We start from the raw sequence: 21060 nt of genomic DNA, 5'->3' as shown, positions 1-21060 counted from the left end.
TTATAAAGGAAAAGCATTTAGTTGGGGTGGCTTCCATTTTCAGAAGTCAGTCCATTATCATCACGGCAGGACACAGTGGCGTGCAGGCAGACATGGTGCTGGCTACATCTTGATCTTGGACTGAGACACTGGGCGTGGCTTGAGCATAAATGAGACCTCAAAGCCCACCCCCACAGTGACACACTTCCTCCAACAAGGCCACACCCACTCCAACAAAGCCACACCTCCTAATAGTGCCACTCCCTCTGGGGACCGTTTTCTTTCAAACCACCAAAACGTGTGTGTGTGTGTGTGTGTGTGTGTGTGTGTGTGTGTGTGTGTGTGTGTGTGTGTGTAGAGGCTAGAGGAAGTCTTGGTGTTATCCTCAGGGACATTGGCCACCTCCTTTGAAACAGACTCTCACTGGCCTAGACCTCACCAAGTAGGTTAGCCTGGCTGGCCAACGAGCCCTGGGGGTCCTCCAGTCTCCACCTCCCCCCCCCCCCACTGGAGTCACAAGCCCGAGACAATGAATGTGACCGGCTTTTCTACGTGAGCTTTAGGGATGGCATATCCTGTTGTATACAGCGACCGTGTATGGATGTGGGAAGCGGGAGACGGCAAGGGTGCCCTTGAGCCAGGCTGAGATGCAGCCCGGTCTCACACTTACCTTCAGCAACTTCCAAAGGACCTTGGGATTTGCGAAGCTCCTTTACTGTGTCCAAGAACTCTTTACCCCCAGCCTTTTCCAAGGCTTTTCCTACAATGAAGAACAATGGAGGCCGTGGTGAATGACCTTTCAATAGAGTCACATTGTTGGGCATGTTAGTAGGGCAGGAAAAACTTAAAAACCAGGGATGGCATGTCCCATTTGTTACCCTGGTTTGCCAGTGGTCACTGGCGGCACTACACAGAGGTCAGACTAGAGAATGACAATCTTTGTTAGAGAATACACACGCACGCACGCACGCCCAGGCATGCATGCAAGTGCACGCATACATTCCATCTCTCTCCTCCTCTCTTGTACTGCTGAGTACGGAATCTAAGACCTCCCACATGCTAAGCAGATAATCTGCCACCGAACCACGTCCCAGCACAGTGGAACGCCCCGATCTGAAGATCCCAAATCCCAACCTTTCCAAATCCCAACACAATGCAGCTAGTGCAAGACTCCACACCTGGAATCTTATGTGATGGGGGGGATCACTGTCAAAACCCAGGGCCACTAAAAACATTAAAATCTGTAAAATGACCTCCCAGCTATGTGTGAGACACGTGAGGGGAACCTCTCTCTCTCTCTCTCTCTCTCTCTCTCTCTCTCTCTCTCTCTCTCTCTCTCTCTCTCAGGAACACTGGGACAGTGTCATTCATTGCTGAAGCACGGTTAAAAATCTGTTGAAGTCACTATCCGTGTTAATAATAAGTTCTTCTAAAAAGCATTCTACAAGTGCATCTATTTTGTATGTGTATGGGTGTTTTGCCCGCACGGATGTCTTGTGCACCCTGTGTGTGCATGGTGTCCATAAAAGGCATCAGTTGAGTGCTCTTTTCTTGCTTACTTATCAAGATGCAGGCAGTGGGGATAACATGAAGAAAGCAGCCAAGGCAGCGGTGGCAGCAGCCGAGCCGTTGGCAGGTTGGGCCGCAAAGGTGGTTAGGCGCTGACTGACAGCTGGGCTGCTTGAGGGCAGGAACCAAGGGGCAGGGCAACCCAAGGGTCCTAGACACCCCAGGCCCAGGAGCTGCAGCCTTGGCCATCTGCAAGTGCTGAGGGATCTTGACGCCGAAGCCTGCCCAGAAGCTACAAGGCCACCCACTGCCGAAGAATCCTAGATATACAGAAGAGCAGGGACACAGGGCTGAGGGTGCTAACACCAGCTTTGAACACCGGACGGGGCGTGGACTGCTGCTCCTGCCTGCTCGCTGCGGCCATTCACCACTGTGTAGAGGGTCTCTAGGGAACAGGGATCACTTCGCATATGGACTTGGGTCCCATCCCCAGGACATCTCATTATGCATATGCAAATATCCCCGAATCGTCCTAAATCCAAAACACTTCTAATCCCAAGCAGTTATTGCTATTATTCATCATTGCGATCACTCGGCTCAGAGGTTTCTGTGGGTGACGCAGCTTCACTCCGAACGAAGGCACGCACTCACGTATCTCTGGAGAGCCACAAGGCATCGATGAATTTACATCAATGTCTAGACAATCGTTCTCCCCCCGGGGTTGTGGATGGGGCTTCTTCCTCAAGTAGCTCAGGTCTCAGAGACACAACCAGGAAATGGCACTTGTGACACCACGCAGTTCTGAGTCTCATTTCCGGCTCCCGGAAGCCTAGGGACAGCTGGGGACTGAAGCCGGCACCTAAGTCCAAACTGCTGCACTCTGCATTTGGGGTCAGGGGTCAGGTGGAACTGTGTGGGAGGCAAGGTGAGCCCACTCTTCTCCCTAGCTTAGGGGGTTAACTGAGGTTGAGAATGAAGCGGGCGTGGGGGCTGTGGCTCAGGCTGTGTGGGGCTTGCCTGGAACGCAGGGAGCTTTGGGTTCAAATCCCCGCACAGAATAAATGGGCATGGTGGCTCACATCCGTGCTAGAACCACACCAATTCCCAACCACCGAGGAGCGCTTAAGCTGACGGGGCATCATGACAGCCCCTCACCAAAGGAGATAAAATGCCACAACGGTGTGTCACTGGCCACGGAGTCTTGTCCAGTTGTCTTTTAGTGCTGGGCATTGAACCCAGCAAACACTCGACCATAGTGCCTTCCCCCTAGACCAATGCTGTGACCCTTTACTACAGTTCCTCATGTTGTGGTGACCCCCTCGCCACCATAAAATTATTTTCATTGATACTTCATAACTTTAATTTTGCTATGTACATAATACATAACAGTATTTTGTTCCTAATACTGTTATGAGTCGTAATGTAAATATCTGTGTTTTCTGGTGGTCTGTGTTTTCTCCTTGTGAAAGGGTCATTCTACCTCTAAAAGGGTCTCTACCTACAGGTTGAGAACCACTGCCCTAGACCCTATTTCTTGAGCCTGAATGTCTTGAAGTCTCTAGATCTACCATTAATTTAAACAGATAAACAGGTAGAAACGTAGTGAGACTACAAGCAACAAAATCCAGACTGGGAGAAAATCAGCCTGGCTTCTCGGCAAAAACAAAAAACAAAAAACAAACAAACAAACAAAAACCTGCAAAGAAGCGTGGGGGCAGGAGAGGCCACAGGTTAAGAGACACCGCCCCCCCTTCACTGTGTGTGTGTGTGTGTGTGTGTGTGTGTGTGTGTGTATGTATACACGCACATGTGTGCACATGTGTGCACAGGTCAAAGGACAACTTGGGTGAGTTGGTTCTCTACTTCTACCATGTGGTCCCAGGGATCAAAGTCAGGCCATGGGGCTTGGCAGTTGATGTCTTTACGTTTTAATTTTTGTGCTGCGGATTGACTCCAGGGTTTTGCGCATAGTAAGCGTGGGTTCTACCACCAAGCTACACTTGAATCCCCTAGCACAAGACTTAAAAAACAAATCAGTCAGGGCCTGGGTTGGGACAGCATGACTGGCTTGGGTGTGGGTGGTACAGGATGGACTCACGATGGCGGGTCTCCTAGTAACACGGGAACAATGAAGACCGGTCAGTTAGGGAGTAGGTGTGAGCTGGTGTGACATCCTGCCCCATGCCATCTGGTCTCCAGACACCTGTGAGTACGACTGTATCCTCACTTACGGATGAGGAAATGGAGGGTCAGGGCGGTTAGGAAACACACCCGAAGTCACACGCTAGGAAGTGACCTGTGAGTGCCTGGAGGGAGACCAAGGCGACTCAGAGGTTGCTCTCCTGCCTGCCTGCCTCTCAGCCCATCTCACCTCCTCTGACCGCCAAGAGGTCAACCACAGGGTCCACCAGTGGGGTCCAAACTTGACCTTTTGCTCCCACAACTGGGCACCCCACCCCACCCTGCTTCAAAACAGAGAAGCCCCTCTTTTGATGTTTTGGACACAAAAATGCAGAATTCTGAGGATGTCTGAAACAGGAACTTGCTTTGCTTACAATTCAAGACATCAAGCAAAAACAGAGCTGGAGATTCGGCCACTAGGGGGCGCCTTTCCACGGTGGGGAGAGCCTTCCCCCTGGCCTCCCGGAGGAGGCAATGTCGGGGTCTGTCACATGGCAAGCCACAAGACTGTTTTTGTAGTTCTGTTATCGCTGAGTGCCACCCCACCTGCTTTCTGGCACAGCAAGTGGCCTCTGGTGCCTGAGACATGGTGAGTCCAGCAGTCTGGGGCCACCACCCAGGGATGAGCGGCTGGCAATGGCTTCAAACCACTCACGCCAGGGCCAGCCCTGGGTCCTGGGGTCCAGCCCTTTTCTTTGCTCCATTTGCCCTTCAATGGAGGGTTTCGAACAGCTCCGTATTGTGAAAATGGACCACATGGCAGCAAATGGACCAGAGAGTGGCCATTGTCTTTGCTGTTGTTTCTCCCGCCTTTAACCTCACTGCTTACAGCTTCCTTCTCCACTCATGGCGTAGGCACAATAATGCAGCCTTATAGATTGCTTTCTACATGCCCTTTATCTTTTTTGGAGGGCGGGGAGGGGAGAGTACTGAAATAGGATCTCCACATGCAGCTTATAACCCTCCTGTCTGCTCCCTCAGTGCAGAAATTACAGTGGTGTACCCCCGAGTTCCCATATCTCCGTCCCTTTCCTTTTCACCAACAGCATTCTTGACGTGTGAGCTTAAAACGCATGTGCAGTGGAACCCAGGGCTCATGCGACCACGTTCATAGCGGCAGCACTCAGGATGGACTCATATGAAAATGACCCGGGTGCCGCCATCAGCTACAGAAGGGAACCCACAAGGTGGCATATTTATGCAGTGAAATACCACACAGCCAAGAAAATAAACAAACACACTCAGTAGCTTGGGGAGGGTTTTGCAGACACTCAGTTGGGCTAAAGGAGCCAGGCCCGAAGAGCATATGGGGCTATTTAAATGAAATGCAAAACAAGCCCCCTTAGAGGGAAGTGCCATTAGATGACTGCTTTCCTCTAGAGGAAATTATAATAAGGGGTGGGGCCGGAAGGGTTTCAGGTGAGGGTCCGCTCACCAGTGTGCTGGTTGTACAGCAGTGTTCACTCTCTGCTTTGAGACAAGGTCTCATGTAGCTTAGGCTAGCCTCAAACTCCCTACGTGGTCAAGGACAATCTTAAATTTCTGGTGCATCTGCCTCCACCTTCTGAATGCCACTATTACACACGTGGTACAGGACACCCAGCCTATGGCGTGCTGAGGAGTGAGCCCGGGCTTTGTGCATACGAGGCAAGTACTTGAGCCTGCTGAGCTCCGTCACTTTGAGACAATATCGTCGAGTTGTACATAAACGGTCTGTCTCTATATCGCACCCTAAGAAAAACTTCACAAAATTTGTGTAGAATCAAAGCAAAGTCTGTTCCTCTCCAGTGAGACCATTTTATCCCACAGAGAGACATTTCCACATGGGACCTCAGGCAGAGAATGACTGAGTCCATGAGAACTTGTCTGGACAGTGGGCTACACCATGACACCTCTCCAAACCCCAGCCAGGCCTTACCTATCTCTTCCTTGAGGTCGATTTCGGCTGTGGTTGGGTGGACGATGCCCTCCACCCTCATGGAGCCAATATGGCTGATGTCACTTTGGGTCAGGGATAGCTGCGTTAGGAAGAAAAGACGGTGAACAGGGGCAAGGTCAACTCCCACTGAAGACCATTTCAATTTAACCGTCGGCATTATTTGTCTAGACTATTCAGACTGACTGTCAGCACGGGGGCTCAAATTCCCAGGTATTTGTTTGGTTTTGAGATAGGGCCCCAGGTAGCTTAGGCTGGGCTTGAGTTCACTTAGGTAGCCGACGATTGCCTTCAGCTCCTTCTGCCTCCACCTCCTAATGCTGGGATTATAGGCCTGGGTCACCATGCCAGGCTTCCAGGTGTTTGCTTTTGAGCAGGCTCCAAGTTCAGGGGCTCTTGAGGCCAGAGAGCGCGAACAGCCAGCCTTCGCTGCCAGGACCAGAAACAGGCTCTCCCTTCCTCTTTCTTTCTCTCTTTCATTCCTGACCCTGGTGGCCTTGGTCTCCACGGACACATCCTCTCAGCTGCTCTGTGTAGAAAGCAGCCCGAGGCTTGCTCTCTTCTCACCCAGAACATCTGGGGAGGTCAGCAGTCCTGCCGTGGAGAAGGAGTTGACTCTGGGTCCCCACCCTGCCCTACCTGTGACAACTGTCTCCTCCCCAGTCCTTCTTCTGTGCCTTCTGTGTGCCAGGTGAGCACGCTACCCCTGAGCTACATCCTCAGCTCGAGTACCACATTCCTGGGGCTGTCTGGTGTGTTTTTTTGGACAGAGTAGGATGAAGAGCATCTCCCACTGTTTTCCTAACGTGAGTGGGAACTTGCTGATCCTCTAAGATAGGTTTGAGAGAATGTTCATGGCCCTGGAGGGGGCATACATCCCACCTCTTTGCAGCTCAGTTTTCTTTGCATCAGAAATGAATAAGGAACCTGCTACACCTCTGCTCCCTAGAGACCTAGTGAGCCCCAGCTGTCTGGATGGAGATGTACTTGTTCGGCAGGCTGAGAACAGGCAGGAACCAAAGATTCGGCTCTCTGACTCACTGGCTATTTCCCTGTGTGTCTTATTTCAGCCCCGGTTGACTTGATAGATAAACTGTCTGCTCAGTGAATTTGCCGCGCACAGAGATGAATTATTTGCATGTCTGGCAGGATGCTGAGATGTTGCTGGAATCCATCCTGTTAGGTTTTTATTTTATTTTATTTTTTCTGCAGCTCAGGAAGGCAGGCAGACTGAATTATTGACAAATAATTCATTTCTAGCACCCGGCACATTCAAGAAACATATATTGCTATTCTCTCCCTCTGTTAAATGACATTTAATCTTGGAAGCTAGGCCTCTTCGATCCTGGCTGGGAGTTAGCAATGGATTTTTCTTGGTGGGTACAGACATAATTGGGGCTTGGGGATTTCCCAGCAGAACCAGGAATGCCACCGACTGACCAGATTCTCTAGGCTGACCTTAGATTGACCAGCACAAGCCATTCTTAGCATCAAAGACCTAGTTTGCTCTAGAAATGCGTATGTCACCTGTCCCTTTAAAAATGGATAATTCGCCGGGCGGTGGTGGCACACGCCTTTAATCCCAGCACTCGGGAAGCAGAGCCAGGCGGATCTCTGTGAGTTTGAGGCCGGCCTGGGCTACAGAGTGAGTTCCAGGAAAGGTGCAAAGCTACACAGAGAAACCCTGTCTCGAAAAACCAAGGGGGAAAAAAAGAGGATAATTCAAGAGCAGAATGGAAGGGAGGAAGAGACGGAGGAGGCATGGTGGCTTGTGAACAGGGGTGTATATAGACGGGCTCACCACAGCCCCGTCCGGAGTTTATTACCTTCTGCCCCAGAACAAGGCTCTTGGAAGACAGGATGGTGAAACCGTCCCCCGGCCCATCTTCTGAGGTGGAATGTGATGTCCCTTCTTTATCGCTGTCCTTTGGTTTGGACTGTGGGTGAAAACGGGAGGGGAAGATGAGAAAGAGTCTGGACAGCCTTCCTCCGTGACCGCAGGATGGTCCTTCCACGGCAGCCACCAGTGTGGGTACGGAGGGAAGTGGTCAGGTGGTAAATTCTGGATGATTTGTTTTGCAGTTATTGTGGGCATCATGTGTACACTGCTGCTGAGCTACACTCCTGGTCCCTCTCTGCTCCCTTCCCCTCCCTCTCTCCATCCTTCCCTCCCTCCCGACCTCTCCCATCTTTTCACTGGCGCACACACAAAATAAAAGGTTTCATTATAACATTCACACAGGTATCTCATTGTACTTTGCTCACCTCCTCCACTAGCCCCTCTGCTGTTTCTTGTCTTTGCTGTGGGGAGGAGGGGGCTGTCTACGGATTGAACTCAGGGCCTCACATCAGCTAATCAAGTGCTTGTGAGCCACATCCCAAGCTCTTCTGTGTCGGGGGCCATGGCCAGGGGATCAACAGGTAGCACTGGAACTCATGGAACATGGCTGGGCTGTTGGCAAAGCCATGCCGGAATGAGCCTTGGAGAGGCAAAGCCCCGAGGACAACGTGTCCTGAGGACCTCATGCTGTTATTGAGCAGAGCTCTGACTGTTGCCTTCGTGGTCACCACATCCCTCATAATCCATGGGTTGTATGAAAACTCTCAGGGGGTTTCCAGCCCCTCACTGGGCACTGTTACTGGTACTTAACAGTAATAGTGATTGACATTTTCAAAGCATTGCTGCTGGAGCAGATTAATGGTTCAACCACCACCCTTAAGAAAGAATTGAGACGTAAAATTGTCAATAAGGTTAGGTTAAGATGCTTTTGTTAATGTGCAGGGCGGTGGTGGCGCATGCCTTTAATCCCAGCACTCAGGAGGCAAAGGCAGGAGGATCTTTGTGAGTTCGAGGCCAGCCTGGTCTACAGAGCGAGATCCATGAAAGGCGCAAAGCTACACAGAGAAAACCCCATCTCGAAAAACAAAAACAAAAACAAAAAAAAAATGTTTTTGTTAATGGCTTTGAAGCAGAAAATCTTGGGGAAGAATTTAAAGCTTATAAAGACACACTTTTAATAGTTGAAAAAGGGACTCACTGAGGTCAGGGAACAAAACAATGGCAGCCTGGCTACTGCTGGTTGACAAATCTTTTTTGCTAGGATGGGCTGGTGATCAATGGTGATGATTAATTCCTTGTACCCATTTCTGCCCTCAGCTTCCTGCTATAAAAAATTGCTGATGAGTGGGTATGCACCCTGAGGATTTAAAGTAGAGTTGACTGATGTTTTTCATATATAAAAGTTTAGGTTTGTGATTCTTTTAAGATTTCTTATAAGATTACCTTTTGAGCCGGGCGGTGGTGGCGCACGCCTTTAATCCCAGCACTCGGGAGGCAGAGCCAGGCGGATCTCTGTGAGTTCGAGGCCAGCCTGGGCTACCAAGTGAGTCCCAGGAAAGGCGCAAAGCTACACAGAGAAACCCTGTCTCGAAAAACCAAAAAAAAAAAAAAAAAAAAAAAAAAAAAAAAAAGATTACCTTTTGAGATAAATAATAATGTGACTGATTTTTTCTTTGTAACCACAAAATGCAGCCTGCCAGAGAGAGAACTGGCTGAGAAAAATACCTTGCTTGCTTACACTCTGTTAATCTATAACAAGTTGCTTGGACACCAATGTATGTGGGTTCTTGGGACAATTTGTTTTTCATCTATAATATGTAAAATGTTTAATCATGTATGGATATGGAAAACATGCTGTTTTTTTTTTACTTGTATTCATTGTAATCATTCACATGAAAAATAGAATGTAACCACGCTGTAATTTTTATACTGCTTGAAATTTTTTGCTGGGGTATATAAGCTGTAAGGGAAAAAATAGTTAGAAGGAAGACATCAAGAAAGACAGAAGGGAAACATCAGGGTAGAAAAACAGAACAGAAGAAATACAGTAGAACTAGTAACAGTAAGAATAATAAAATGAAGAACTAAGCTTGGGCCCTCAGAGAAGTCCTTGTGTGTGTGTCTGTCTGTCCTGTTATGCATATCCTCTTCAGTTTCTCTGACCTCCTGAAGGCTTGCCATGCCTCAGCACCTTAGGTGAGATCCTGACATGCTGGAGGTGTGTGTGTGTGTGTGTGTGTGTGTGTGTGTGTGTGTGTGTGTGTGTTTTGTGTGTGTTTTGTGTGTGTGTGTATTTTTCCATTTTTCACCGGCCCCAGAGAGTTAAGTTTTGTCCTCTTTTGCCATCAGATAGAAAAGGCAAGTTGAATGATTAGTTCACCAACCCTATGGATCCCCTTCAATCTCTGAGCTGCTGAAGACTGGTCCTCATGGCAGCAATACTTCGCTGTTTCTTGATGGAGGGAAACAAGAGAGCAATAAAAGGGAAAGAAAAGGGTGTTGTGGAATAATCTTTATGTACACTGTGAAAATGTGTTGCTTTCATTGGTTTAACAAAGAAAGAGCTAAATGGCCCATAGCCAGGCAGGAGGAAGTATAGGCAGGAGAGCCAGACAGAGAGAACTCTGGGAAGAAGAAGGGCAGAGTTGCCAGGGAGATGGAGAGGGAACAAGACGTACAAGAGGACAGGTAAATAATAATAGTCATGTGGCAATGTGTAGATAGATAAAAATGGGTTAATTTAAGTTGTAAGAGCTAGTTAGTAACAAGCCTAAGCTATTGGCCAGGCATTTATAATTAATAATAAGTCTTTGTGTGGTTATTTGGGAGCTGACTGGTGGGACAGACTATTCCACCAACAAAAGGATACCACACTGTGGGGAGGTGATGCAGCTCAGTTGGTAGAGTGCCTGCCTCACAGGTAGGAAGCCTGGGGTTCAATCCCCAGCACTCAATAACAAGGCATGATAGTACCCAAGCACTCAGGAGGTGGACAGAACAGGATCAGAAGTTCAAAGTCATCCTCAGCTATATAGACAAGTGAGGCCAACCTGGGCTACATAAGATACTGTTAAACAAACAAAAAGAAAAGCAAAACAAATAAAACAAAAACAACAAATACCTCACAGTATCATAATGATTATTACAGGAGCTCACAGGCCCCTATAGTCTTCATCCAAATCTGGACATAGAGATGTTATTTTTGGCTACTTATATTAATCTTTTTATGCCTGCAGTTCATGACAAGCATCTAAGAAAGTGATTCTCAACCCGTGGGTCGTGACCCATTTGGGTCAAAGAGTAGATATCCTTCATATCAGATATTTACATTATGATTTATAACAATGGCAAAATTACAGTTATGGAGGAGACAATGAAATAATTGTATGGCTGGGGGGTCGCCCCAACATGAGGAACTGTACTAAAGGGTGGCAGCATTAGGAAGGTTGAGAACCACTGAATTCTAAGCCACGTGGTGGGGTCAAGAAGCTGTATTCATCCCTCCTCCCCAGGATTGTCCTGGGGCCGTGTGGCAGTGACATGAAGTCTTATACGATCTTTTGTTATCATGGAGATCTGCAGAGTGGAAATCTTACAGGCTCCAAAGCAACACTCCTGTTCTTCAACAGAACTACCCTGGATGGAAACACTTGGTATTTCTGCTGCTCAGGGCTGCTGAGTACGGGAAATGTGGCTAGTGCATTTGAGGGGCCAAACGTTTTATTTGGAGTTATTGTTTTTGTGGTGGTGGGTTTCTTGTTTGGTTGGTTGGTTGGTTGGTTGATTGGTTTTTTTGCAATACTTGGAAGAAAACCCAGGGCCTCTTGCAAGTTGGGTGCATGCTTCACTACTAAGCTATATCCCCAGTTTAATTTTAATTCAAGTTGCAATAGCCTCGTGTGAATGGTGCTTGCTGTATTAGGCTGCACATGAAAATACTCGTCCCCAAGTGGCTAAGGCATTGTGGAGCTAAAGCCACTTAGCTTAGCAAGCTGCACAAGTCACCTGGAATCTACTGACCAAATTCAGGGCACTGTCTGTGAGACCCTGAAGGTGGCTTAAACACCCAACCTGAACTTTGCAGAGTGGATGTTGTTCCTGACTTTGGTGGGGACAGTGTTATGGTTCAGCCCTTAAATGTCCGCTGAAGGTCTTGTGTCAAAGGTTTGATTGGCAGCCCGTGGCATCACTGGGAGGTGGTGGAAACTTCAGGAGGTGGGGCATAGTGGAAGGGAGTCAGGTCATCCAATGGGTGCCCTTAAAGCAGATGCTGGGGCCCTGGTTTCTCCTTTTTTTTTTTTTTTTTTTTTTTTGCTACTTCCTAGCTGCTATGCAGTAAGCAATTCTATTCTTCCATACACCACTGCCAAGATGTTATGTCTTGATCTAGGTCCAGAGCAACAAGGCCAAGTGAACATGAACTTGATACCTATGAAACCATGAGCCATAATGAACCTCTCTTCCCCAGAAGTTGAATATTTCAACTGTTTTGTTACAGCAATAAAAGCAGACTAATGCAGGCAGTAAGAGGGATCTGAGGGAGCCGGGTGGTGGTGGCGCACACCTTTAGTCCCAGCACTCAGGAGCAAAGGCAGGCGGGTCTCTGTGAGTTGGAGGCCAGCCTGGTCTACAAAGCAAGTTCCAGGACAGCTAGGGCTGTTACACATAGAAACCCTGTCTCGAAAACACACACACACACACACACACACACACACACACACACACACACACACACACACACGAGGTCTCTGAGGGCTGGGAGGGTGGCTCAGCAGGGGAGTACTTGCCCAGCTCTGCTTAAAAAAAGGATCTGAAAAAAAAAAAAAAAGGATCTGCAAATCACCGTTCTGGAGTCTGGAAACATGAAAATGTGAACTCTAGAACCCAAGGTTCTTTAAAATGTATTTTATTCTATTATTTTAGGGGTTTAGGTGTTTACCTACATATGTGTATGTGTACTGTGTACAATGCCTGGTGCATTCAGAGGCCAGAAGATGGCATGGGATCTCCTGAAACTGGAGTTACAGATGGTTGTCAGCTACCATATGATATGGGTGGCAGGAATTGAACCTGGGTCCTCTGGGAGCGCAGCCAGTGTTCTTCACCACTGACCCATCTCTCCAGCTGCACCTCAAAGGTTCTTTATTTTTCTGCATACATATCCTCTTGGTCCCTTTTTAACCTCTGGACTGAGACTTACTATATAGCTCAGGCTGGCTTCAAATTTTAATTCTCCTGCCCCAGCTTCCCAGTACCAGGACGAGAAGTCTATGCCGCCACACCCAGCCCCACACACCATGGTATCACTTCATCCCAGTGCAAAGGTGTAGTGCCTCCTGTTCTCTGCAAACATCGACTTCCCTCTCACTGCAAGGGCATCTCAGCCTGTTCAGGCTGCTAGGACAAATAACACAGATGTGTGGCTTGTAAATACAGAAATTGTAAACATAGAGGGCCCCGGAAGAGCCAGACGAAGGCTTTCTAGAAGATTCTTTGTTGGTAAGGGCTCACTTCCTCACAGGTGACATTGTGTTACCGGCCCCCGAGGGATGGAATGAGAAGCTGTTTCGGGCCTTACTAGAAGGGTTTTGTGAAGGTTGGGATAATCACCTTGACAGGGTCTAGAGTCACCTGGGATACGGGACTCTGTATGTCTGCGAGGGATTATTTTGATTTCATTAGTACTGCCCATGGTGGGCAGCACCATTCCCTGGCAAGGATCCCTGGACAGCATTACATGGAGAAAGGGACCTGAGTATTCATTTATGGTCAGTTTCCTCTCTGTGGATGTGGACCAGTGGCTACAAATTCCTGCCACTTTTTTTGTTTGTTTGTTTTGTTTTTTTTTTTTTTTTTTTTTTTTGGTTTTTCAAGACAGAGTTTCTCTGTGTAGCCTTGACTGTCCTGGAACTCCCTCTGTAGACCAGGCTGGCCTCAAACTCACAGACATCCACCTGCCTCAGCCTCTCCAGTGCTGAAATTAAAGGCGGGCGCCACCACGCCCAGCCCCCATCTCCTGCCACCTCGACTCTCTCCCCTCCCCCATGATGGATTATACCTTGAACTCTCAGCCAAAGCAAACTCCTTCGCCCTAAAGCTGCTTTCGTCGGGATATTTCATCCCAGCAGTGGGCAAGGAAACCAAGACAGACGCTAATCTTGCACGTGAAGGATGTGTCCCCATGATGACGTCACCCCTGCTCAGAGCCTCCACCTCCTAATCTCATCCCTTGGGGGTCCGACTTCCATGGAGAAGCAGCGTGCCTATGGTGGCGGTGACACCTGGCTCCTGAGATGCTCCAGGACTCACCTTCTTGGACGTCCGTGGCTTGGTGGCCTTGGATTTCTTGCCCCCCTTCTTGCCCGAGGCGGCCTTCCTTCCTCTTTTCTCTGGGGGTGGGGAGAGGATCGTTTCTGACTTCCCTTTGGTCCCTCGCTTTTTGGCCAGCAGTTCAGGGTGAATTCTCGGCAGGACACCCCCACTGGCGATGGTCACTCCCTTCAGCAGCTGAGAGAGAAATGCAAAGAGCTGGTCAGGTCTGTGCTGGTTAACACAGGTCTCGGCACTGGCCAAACATGCCGGCCGGAGTCCAGCTTCCGCTTAGCTCTAACAGAACTGCTAACACGCAGTCACTCGCTCTTCCGTCCTACGCTGGCAAAGCATTTCTCAGGGGGTATCGGCTGGTCTGTGGTCTTGTGTAGAAGGCAAAACAAGGCAAAAATCAAAGGGTCAGAGAAGTGGAGACTGGGACGACGCCCAGGGCTCTGGGATTTTAGACATCAACAGAGAGCAGAGGGCTTCACAGGTGGGAAGCTCAGCTGGTCAAACCTGGGGCAAAGGTTAACACGAGAAGGAGATCCAGCGGCTTGCACACTCAGACCTGTGTCCCATCAGGAACCTATGTTTGGCCATGCGGCTCCCAATGGGTACGTTTTGAATGATCAACCTGTGACCATATATTCTGCATCTTTTAGACCAGAGGGTGGTCTGAACCCACAGCTTATCCACGAACCACTAGCCAACCGTATGTGACCAGGGCAGCACCGACCACTTGAGAGTCTAGAAACACGTGCAGTTATTACAGCACTATTGACTCTGATACAAGAGCTTATGGATTTTTATTTGCATGCCTTGGTTTCTCATTTTTTTAGCGGTCAATTTTTATTACATTTTTTTTTTCCTTTTTGGAAAACGGTCACTCTGGGATGGGGCGGAGACTTTGAAGATTCTTTAGTTTGAGTAGAGCGAGCTCAGAACATAAATATAAATAAAAATTCTCAGACTATTTACCCACCAGCTTGCCTATGGTTGGGGAGGAAGGCATTCACTTGACTGTGGCGTCAGTCAGTTCTAATGCATAAATAAGGAATCTCCTACACAGAGCCCAGTAAATCACCCACAGGGTTTGAGTCCAGAAATTGCCAGGAGTAGTATGTGCATGCGATGACTTCTATTTAGTGCCGAGACAAGGTCTTGATGGCATGGCAGAGTCTGTTCAAGAGGGGGTTTCATCTTGACTCTGAATGCAGAGCTGCTGTGGATATTGCTCTATATAAATAAAACACTGATGGCCAGTGATCAGGCAGGAAGTAGGTAGGACAAGGAGAGAAGAGAATTCTGGGAAGCAGAAGGCTGAGGAGGGAGACACTGCAGCCACCGCCAGGACAAGCAGCATGTAAAGACTCTGGTAAGCCACCAGCCACGTGGCAAGGTATAGATTTATAAAAATGGGTTAATTTAAGATTAAAGAACAGTTATCAAGAAGCCTGCCATAAGTGATATAAGCGTCTGACTGATTATTTTATAAGTGGATTGTGGGACTGCGGGGCTTGGGGAACCTGAAGAGAAGCCCTCCAGCAACACAGCTATCAAGATTTGTTCTTCTCTACCTCGCGCACATGTGGTGTGTGTGTGTGTGTGTGTGTGTGTGTGTGTGTGTGTGTGTGTAGGTGGGACTGGGAACTATCACAGGAATGACAGATGCCTGGCTGCGTCCACCCAGGAGCATGCCTGGCAAACCGCTCTCCCCCGTCCCCCCACACACAGCTGAGCCTAGGCTGCAGACCTACCTGGTTGAGCTCCTCATCGTTGGCAACGGCCAGCAGGATGTGTCTGGGGGCTATCCGGGCCTTCTTATTGTCCCTTGCGGCATTCCCAGCCAACTCGAGGATTTCCGCTGAAATTACAAGGAGAGCTTAGTAGACAATCAACTCACATTATTGTTGGTGTGTGTGTGCACGTGCGTGTGTACATTTGCACATGGGTGGAGGACCAAGAACAACTTTGTGGAGTTGGCTTGCTCCTTCCCCCTTTATGTGGGTTCTGGGAATCAGACTCATGATGTCAGACTTGTGCAGCATGTGTTTTTACCTGCTGAGCCATCCCGCCCCCCTAAAATTGGTGGTTTTTGTTTGGGGGCTGTATCCATAGTTATCTAGAGGTGTATGTGGCCTAAAGGCCCCAGGCTGGAGTATCTGGTATCTTATAGCATTTATTTCTCTGTCATTTCTTATTTCTCTTAAATTTGTATACTTTGTGTCTTTAAGTGTTTTGCCTGTGTGTGTGTGTGTGTGTGTGTGTGTGTGTGTGTGTGTGTGCGCGCGCGCGCGCGCGCACGCGCGCATCATGGATGTGCCTGGAGACTGTAGAGTTCAGAAGAGGGTTTTTGATTCTCTGGAACTGGAGCTACAGACAGCTGTGAGCCACCATGTGGATGCTGGGAATCAAACCTAGGTCCTCTGTGAGAGCAACCATTGTTCTTAACCACTGGGCCATCTCTATCAACTTTTTATTTCTCTAAAAATTTGTTGGTGTGGGTGGGTGGGTGGGGGGCGAGTGTGCCACAGCGCACACGTGGAGGTCCGAGGACAACTCTGTGGGGTCGGTTGTAAAGATGGATTCTGGGGATTTAACTCAGGTTGCCAGTGGGCAAGGCAAGTGCCTTTACCAATAAGCCATCTCACTGGCCCTCTTACTTAATTTCTTTTTCTGGATTTTTGTTTTGTTTTGTTTTTTTGTTTGTCTGAGTCAAGGTTTCACTATGTAGCATGGTGTCCTGGAACTCACTCTGTAGACCAGGTTGGCCTTGAACTCACAGAGATCCGCCTGCCTCGGCCTTCCGGGTGCTGGGATCAAAGGTGTGCGCCATCATGCCTGACTTTCTGTCTCATTTGCTACTTTGTTTTCTTTTTCACTTTTATTGTTATAGTGTTAGTGTTTTTGTAAAGATTTGTTTTATCTTTAATTAAAATTTATTTTACTTTCTCTTCAGTTGTGGAACAGTTGTTTTAAAAAGTGTGACCAAGCGTCTGGCGAGATGGTTCAGTGGTTAAGAGCACTGGCTGCTTTTCCAGAGGACCCGGCTTCAGTTCCCAGAATCCCAGGCTCACAATCTCCTGTTACTCCAGAACCTAGCACTCTCTTCTGGCCTCCATGTAGGATACACTCAAATGTGGGATACACTCACATAGACACATACATAAGTAAAAGTAAAAACCAAATCTTTTTTTTAAAAAAAGTGTGAATACATTTGGTGTGCCTGTTTACAAATCCCAGCACGTGGGGGGCTGAAGGAGAAGGAGCCCAAGTTCCTGGCCAGCCTGGGCTACACAGTGGGACTCAGACAAACAAACAAGAAAATGAAAAACTAAAGGAGTGAGTTTTAATGAGAAAGTATTCACTAGAAAGCTGGAGGCAGTGAGCCAACATATTTCACTGAGGACGGAAGCGGAGGGTGCGTGTGTTTGCACAAATGTCCGTAGACAAGTCTGTGTTTTGAAGGATCCCACTGGTACAACGGCATAAATACCCAGGCCTGCAATGAACAGGGGATTCCGCACGTGTCCTCACAATCAACTTCACTTCAAACAGAAGAGCCCATAAAGTTGCCATCATCCAAAAATCTGGCCTAAGTATACAGTATGAGCCAGGCAGAGGTGATTAACAAAAACAGACTAAAACAAACATCAGAGTTAAATATTTATATGGAATTTCCAGAGTGGAAGGCACTAATGAACTGCAAATTCTTCTCATGCCTTTCCTGGAATACTCAGCAATGGCTAGCAAGTTCACTAACAGTTCACTGACACAGTGACCATAGTGTGTGTGTGTGTGTGTGTGTGTGTGTGTGTGTGTGTGTGTGTGTGTGTGTTTGCGCATGCACACGGTGCACGCGTGCCTGTGTGGAGGCAGACGTTGACATCAGGGGTCATCCCCTATTTTGTTTTTACACCATACTTTCTGAGAGTTTCTCACTTAAACGAGACCTTGCTCTTTGGGCTAGACTGGCCCACCAGTGAGCCTTGGGCATCTGCCTGTCTCCCTCTCTCCCAGTGTTGGGGTTGCAAGCCATGCGCGGCTTCTGCGTGGGTGTTGGGGTGCTAACTCAGGTCCTCACACCTGCATAGTAAACACTTTATTTACTAAGCCGTCTTCTCAGACCCATGGCCTTGTTTGCTGAATTAAAGGTTGGGCCACTGTAGTATAACAAGTATGAACACACCTGTAGGGACAGATATTTTTAAATTAATGCTGTATTAGAGTATCTGGTATGTGGCTTCAGGCTGATGCTCAGCTTTCCCTGCTCTTAAAAATTATATGTAGCTCTGGCTGGCCTGGCCCTCGCTATGTAGACCAGGATAGCCCCAAACTCATAGAAAATCCATCTGACTCTGCCTCTTGAATGCTTAGAGTATTGAGGTTATAGTTTCCAGGAGGCTGCTTTTCTTCAACTGGGCAGAATCCTCACGGCACTTAACCTTGGTGTGTGTGTGTTGGGTGGTGGTGGTGACAAACTGTGACACTGTTAGAGGGACTGATCCCACTTAGTTATCTACACTTTTGTATGTTTGACTTGCATAGATTTCCTATGTTTGCTTTCGAGACAAGGTTTCTCTGGGTAGCCCTGGCTGTCCTGGGACTGCTCTGTAGACCAGGGTCTAACTCAGAGATCCCACTGCTTCTGCCTCCCAAGCGCTGGGATTAAAGGTGCCGTACCCGGCTACATATGTATTTCTTAAAAAGCACCCGCACCACTGTTAAGTTTTGTTTTGGTTTTCTACACAAGGACTGAACGTCAAGTGGAATTAAGTAAAAAGTGCACCGAACATCTCACCAATGGGTAGAGCGGTGCACACCTGTGATCCCAGCACTGAGGAGGCTGAGGCAGGAGGATTGAATGGAGTGTGAAGCCAGCTTGGTAAAACGGTGAGTTCCAAGGCCAGCCTGGGCAATAGAGATCTTGGTTCAAAACCAAAGCCTCTCTTCTTGGGGCTGGGGACACGGCTCAGTAGGTACCGTGCTCTCCAAACAAAAATGATGATCTGGGATTGTGTTCTTGAGTGTGTGTGTGTGTGTGTGTGTGTGTGTGTGTGTGTGTGTGTGTGCACGTGCGTGTGTGCAGGGCCAAGGGTCAATCTCAAGATGTCGTTCTTCAAGGGCTATCCACCTCATTCTTGAGACAGGTTCTCTCACTGGGACCTAGAACTTACTGACTGGCGAGGCTGGCGAGCCAGCAAGCCCCAAGGGTACACCTGTTTACACTTCTCCAGTGCCAGGATTTCAAGTGTGTGGCACTGTGCCCAGTTCTTATATGAGTGCTGGGGATCAAACGCAGGTTCTCATGGATGTATGGCAAGTATTTACCAACTGAACCCCCCCCCCATCCTTCTACTTTAAACATACCCAAACAAATCAAACAAACAAAAACAAACACACACAAACAAAACAAAACAAAACAAATAAAACCCCTATAACTCCCTCCACCCCAGGGATTCAATGAGCAATCTGTTTCAGAGTGAGGAGCCCTCTCTCCCTTTCCCAGAATCCTCTCTGCACTTGCTCTCTGGGAGCTTAGCTAGTCATACACAGCATTTGCTAAGGTAAGTCACCCTTTGCTTGGCAGGTGCAGAAGGGTAGCTTAAATGTGGGCCCTCTGTCCTAGGTGGACCAACTTTCCAAAGCCCTTCCCCAAAGCCTCTAGAAGCCGACCTTGGCCAAGCTGGCCAGGAAAAGCCCCGTTGTAGTGGGTAGCCATTCCAGCTTTAATCTGGAAGTTCCAACCCCCCACTGAGGCTTTAGCAACTGTCACGCCTACAAGGCGGGGCCAAGGGAGGACCCTGGAGACCCAAGATCGGGACTGGCAAGCTCTCTCTCTGTTCCTGGACCCTAGACATGGAGGTTGACCGAGCAGAGCTCCAGAGAACACCGCTGGACTGAGATACACCTTCCCCAGACCCCGAGACCTACCTATCCCTTCATTTGTAAGTTACCCACTAAATAAATCTTCCTTTTAACTATGTGGAGTGGCCTTAATAATTTCACCAATACCCCGTCACCACCTGCTATATCTTTGAGCTAGGCACTGGGTGATCCATAACATCCTTCTCACATGCAAAGACCTCCCCCCCCAAAGGGTGGGGACCTGGGTGTGAGGTCCCCTACATGCTGGAGTTACCTGCCAGGTATTCAATGACGGCGGCCATGTAGACGGGTGCGCCGACACTGATCCGGTACTTGAACGTCCCTTTTTTCAGGTAACGCATCAACCGACCTACTGGAAAGATGACACCGGCCCTGGCTGACCGGGACAGCTTGGACATTTTCTTCTTCCCGCTCCGGCCTGACATCTTGCCTCAGTTTCCCTCTCAGCTTGCTGACACGGTGGTCTCCTCCTGGCACTTACACAATACTAGAGAGGAAAGAAGGCAGGGATTGAGGCTGGCTGGAAACACCACGGGCACATCAGCGTGGCCGTAGGACATACTGTGACATGTCTGGCTGCCCTGAGGAGGCAGCTGAACCCTAGCTGCCGGCACAAGCAGCTGAAGGCACGAGCTGGGCAGGGCCTCTGAAAGGCATCTGCAGCCCCCACACCAACATCCCTCCCCGAGGGGCAGCCCTGAGCAGCAGAGGCCAAATGAAGCTGTCACTAGAGAGGGAAGTTACGCTCCAGTGCCCAGCTGTGCAGTGATGGCCTAGGTGCCATTTCCTTGTCCCCAGAACCCGTGGATGTTGCTCTGCGTGGAAAAGGGATTTAGCAGACATGATTCAAGTTTTGATTTTTTTTAAATACAGATATTCATATACTCAAGATTAGCTGTGATTTCTCATTCTGTTACCGCCACTTCGTAAATGCTGAGATGAGAGGTGAGCGTCGCCACACCCGGCTCCATAGTTAGCTTTTTGTTTGTTTGTTTGTTTGTTTGTTTGTTGTTTGTTTTTCGAGACAGGGTTTCTCTGTATAGTTTTGGTGCCTGTCCTGGATCTCACTCTGTAGACCAGGCTGGCCTCAAACTCATAGAGATCCGCCTGGCTCTGCCTCCCAAGTGCTGGGATTAAAGGTGTGCGCCACCATGGCTGACCATAATTTTGAGTGATATAAATAAGCCTATATATGTTTCTCAAAAGGAAATATTTTTATTATTTATTTTTACATTTTATAGTATTATTTTTATATTTTATGATTAGCTTCTCTAACGCAGTCTTTCTTCCTGTTATACAGGGTCTCAGGTAGCCCAGGCTGACCTGGAACTTCATAGATAACTGAGGATGACCTTGAACCTCTCATTCTCCTGCCTCTACCTCCTGAGTGCTAGAATTACAGTCATGCACAACC

At 48.5% G+C, this 21060-nt stretch overlaps 1 protein-coding gene across 2 annotated transcripts in view; it reads right to left on the bottom strand.

Annotated features, from left to right (window-relative positions):
- The window catches only part of Macroh2a2 (macroH2A.2 histone), a 51796-nt gene that overhangs the window by 9877 nt on the left and 20859 nt on the right, over window positions 1-21060 (bottom strand). For both annotated transcript variants that reach the window (XM_015990424.3, XM_006972715.4), the window contains exons 2-7: window positions 19900-20133; window positions 15515-15621; window positions 13755-13952; window positions 7432-7542; window positions 5588-5687; window positions 650-739 (exon numbers count right to left, since the gene is read on the bottom strand). In XM_015990424.3, the coding sequence (XP_015845910.1) occupies window positions 650-739; window positions 5588-5687; window positions 7432-7542; window positions 13755-13952; window positions 15515-15621; window positions 19900-20071 (778 nt within the window). In that variant the 5' untranslated portion in view covers window positions 20072-20133. The remainder of the gene's footprint in view (window positions 1-649; window positions 740-5587; window positions 5688-7431; window positions 7543-13754; window positions 13953-15514; window positions 15622-19899; window positions 20134-21060) is intronic.

Source organism: Peromyscus maniculatus, chromosome 21 (assembly GCF_049852395.1).
Source record: "Peromyscus maniculatus bairdii isolate BWxNUB_F1_BW_parent chromosome 21, HU_Pman_BW_mat_3.1, whole genome shotgun sequence".
Classification (NCBI taxonomy): Eukaryota; Metazoa; Chordata; class Mammalia; order Rodentia; family Cricetidae; genus Peromyscus; species Peromyscus maniculatus.
This window is presented reverse-complemented; position numbering and strand designations above follow the sequence as displayed.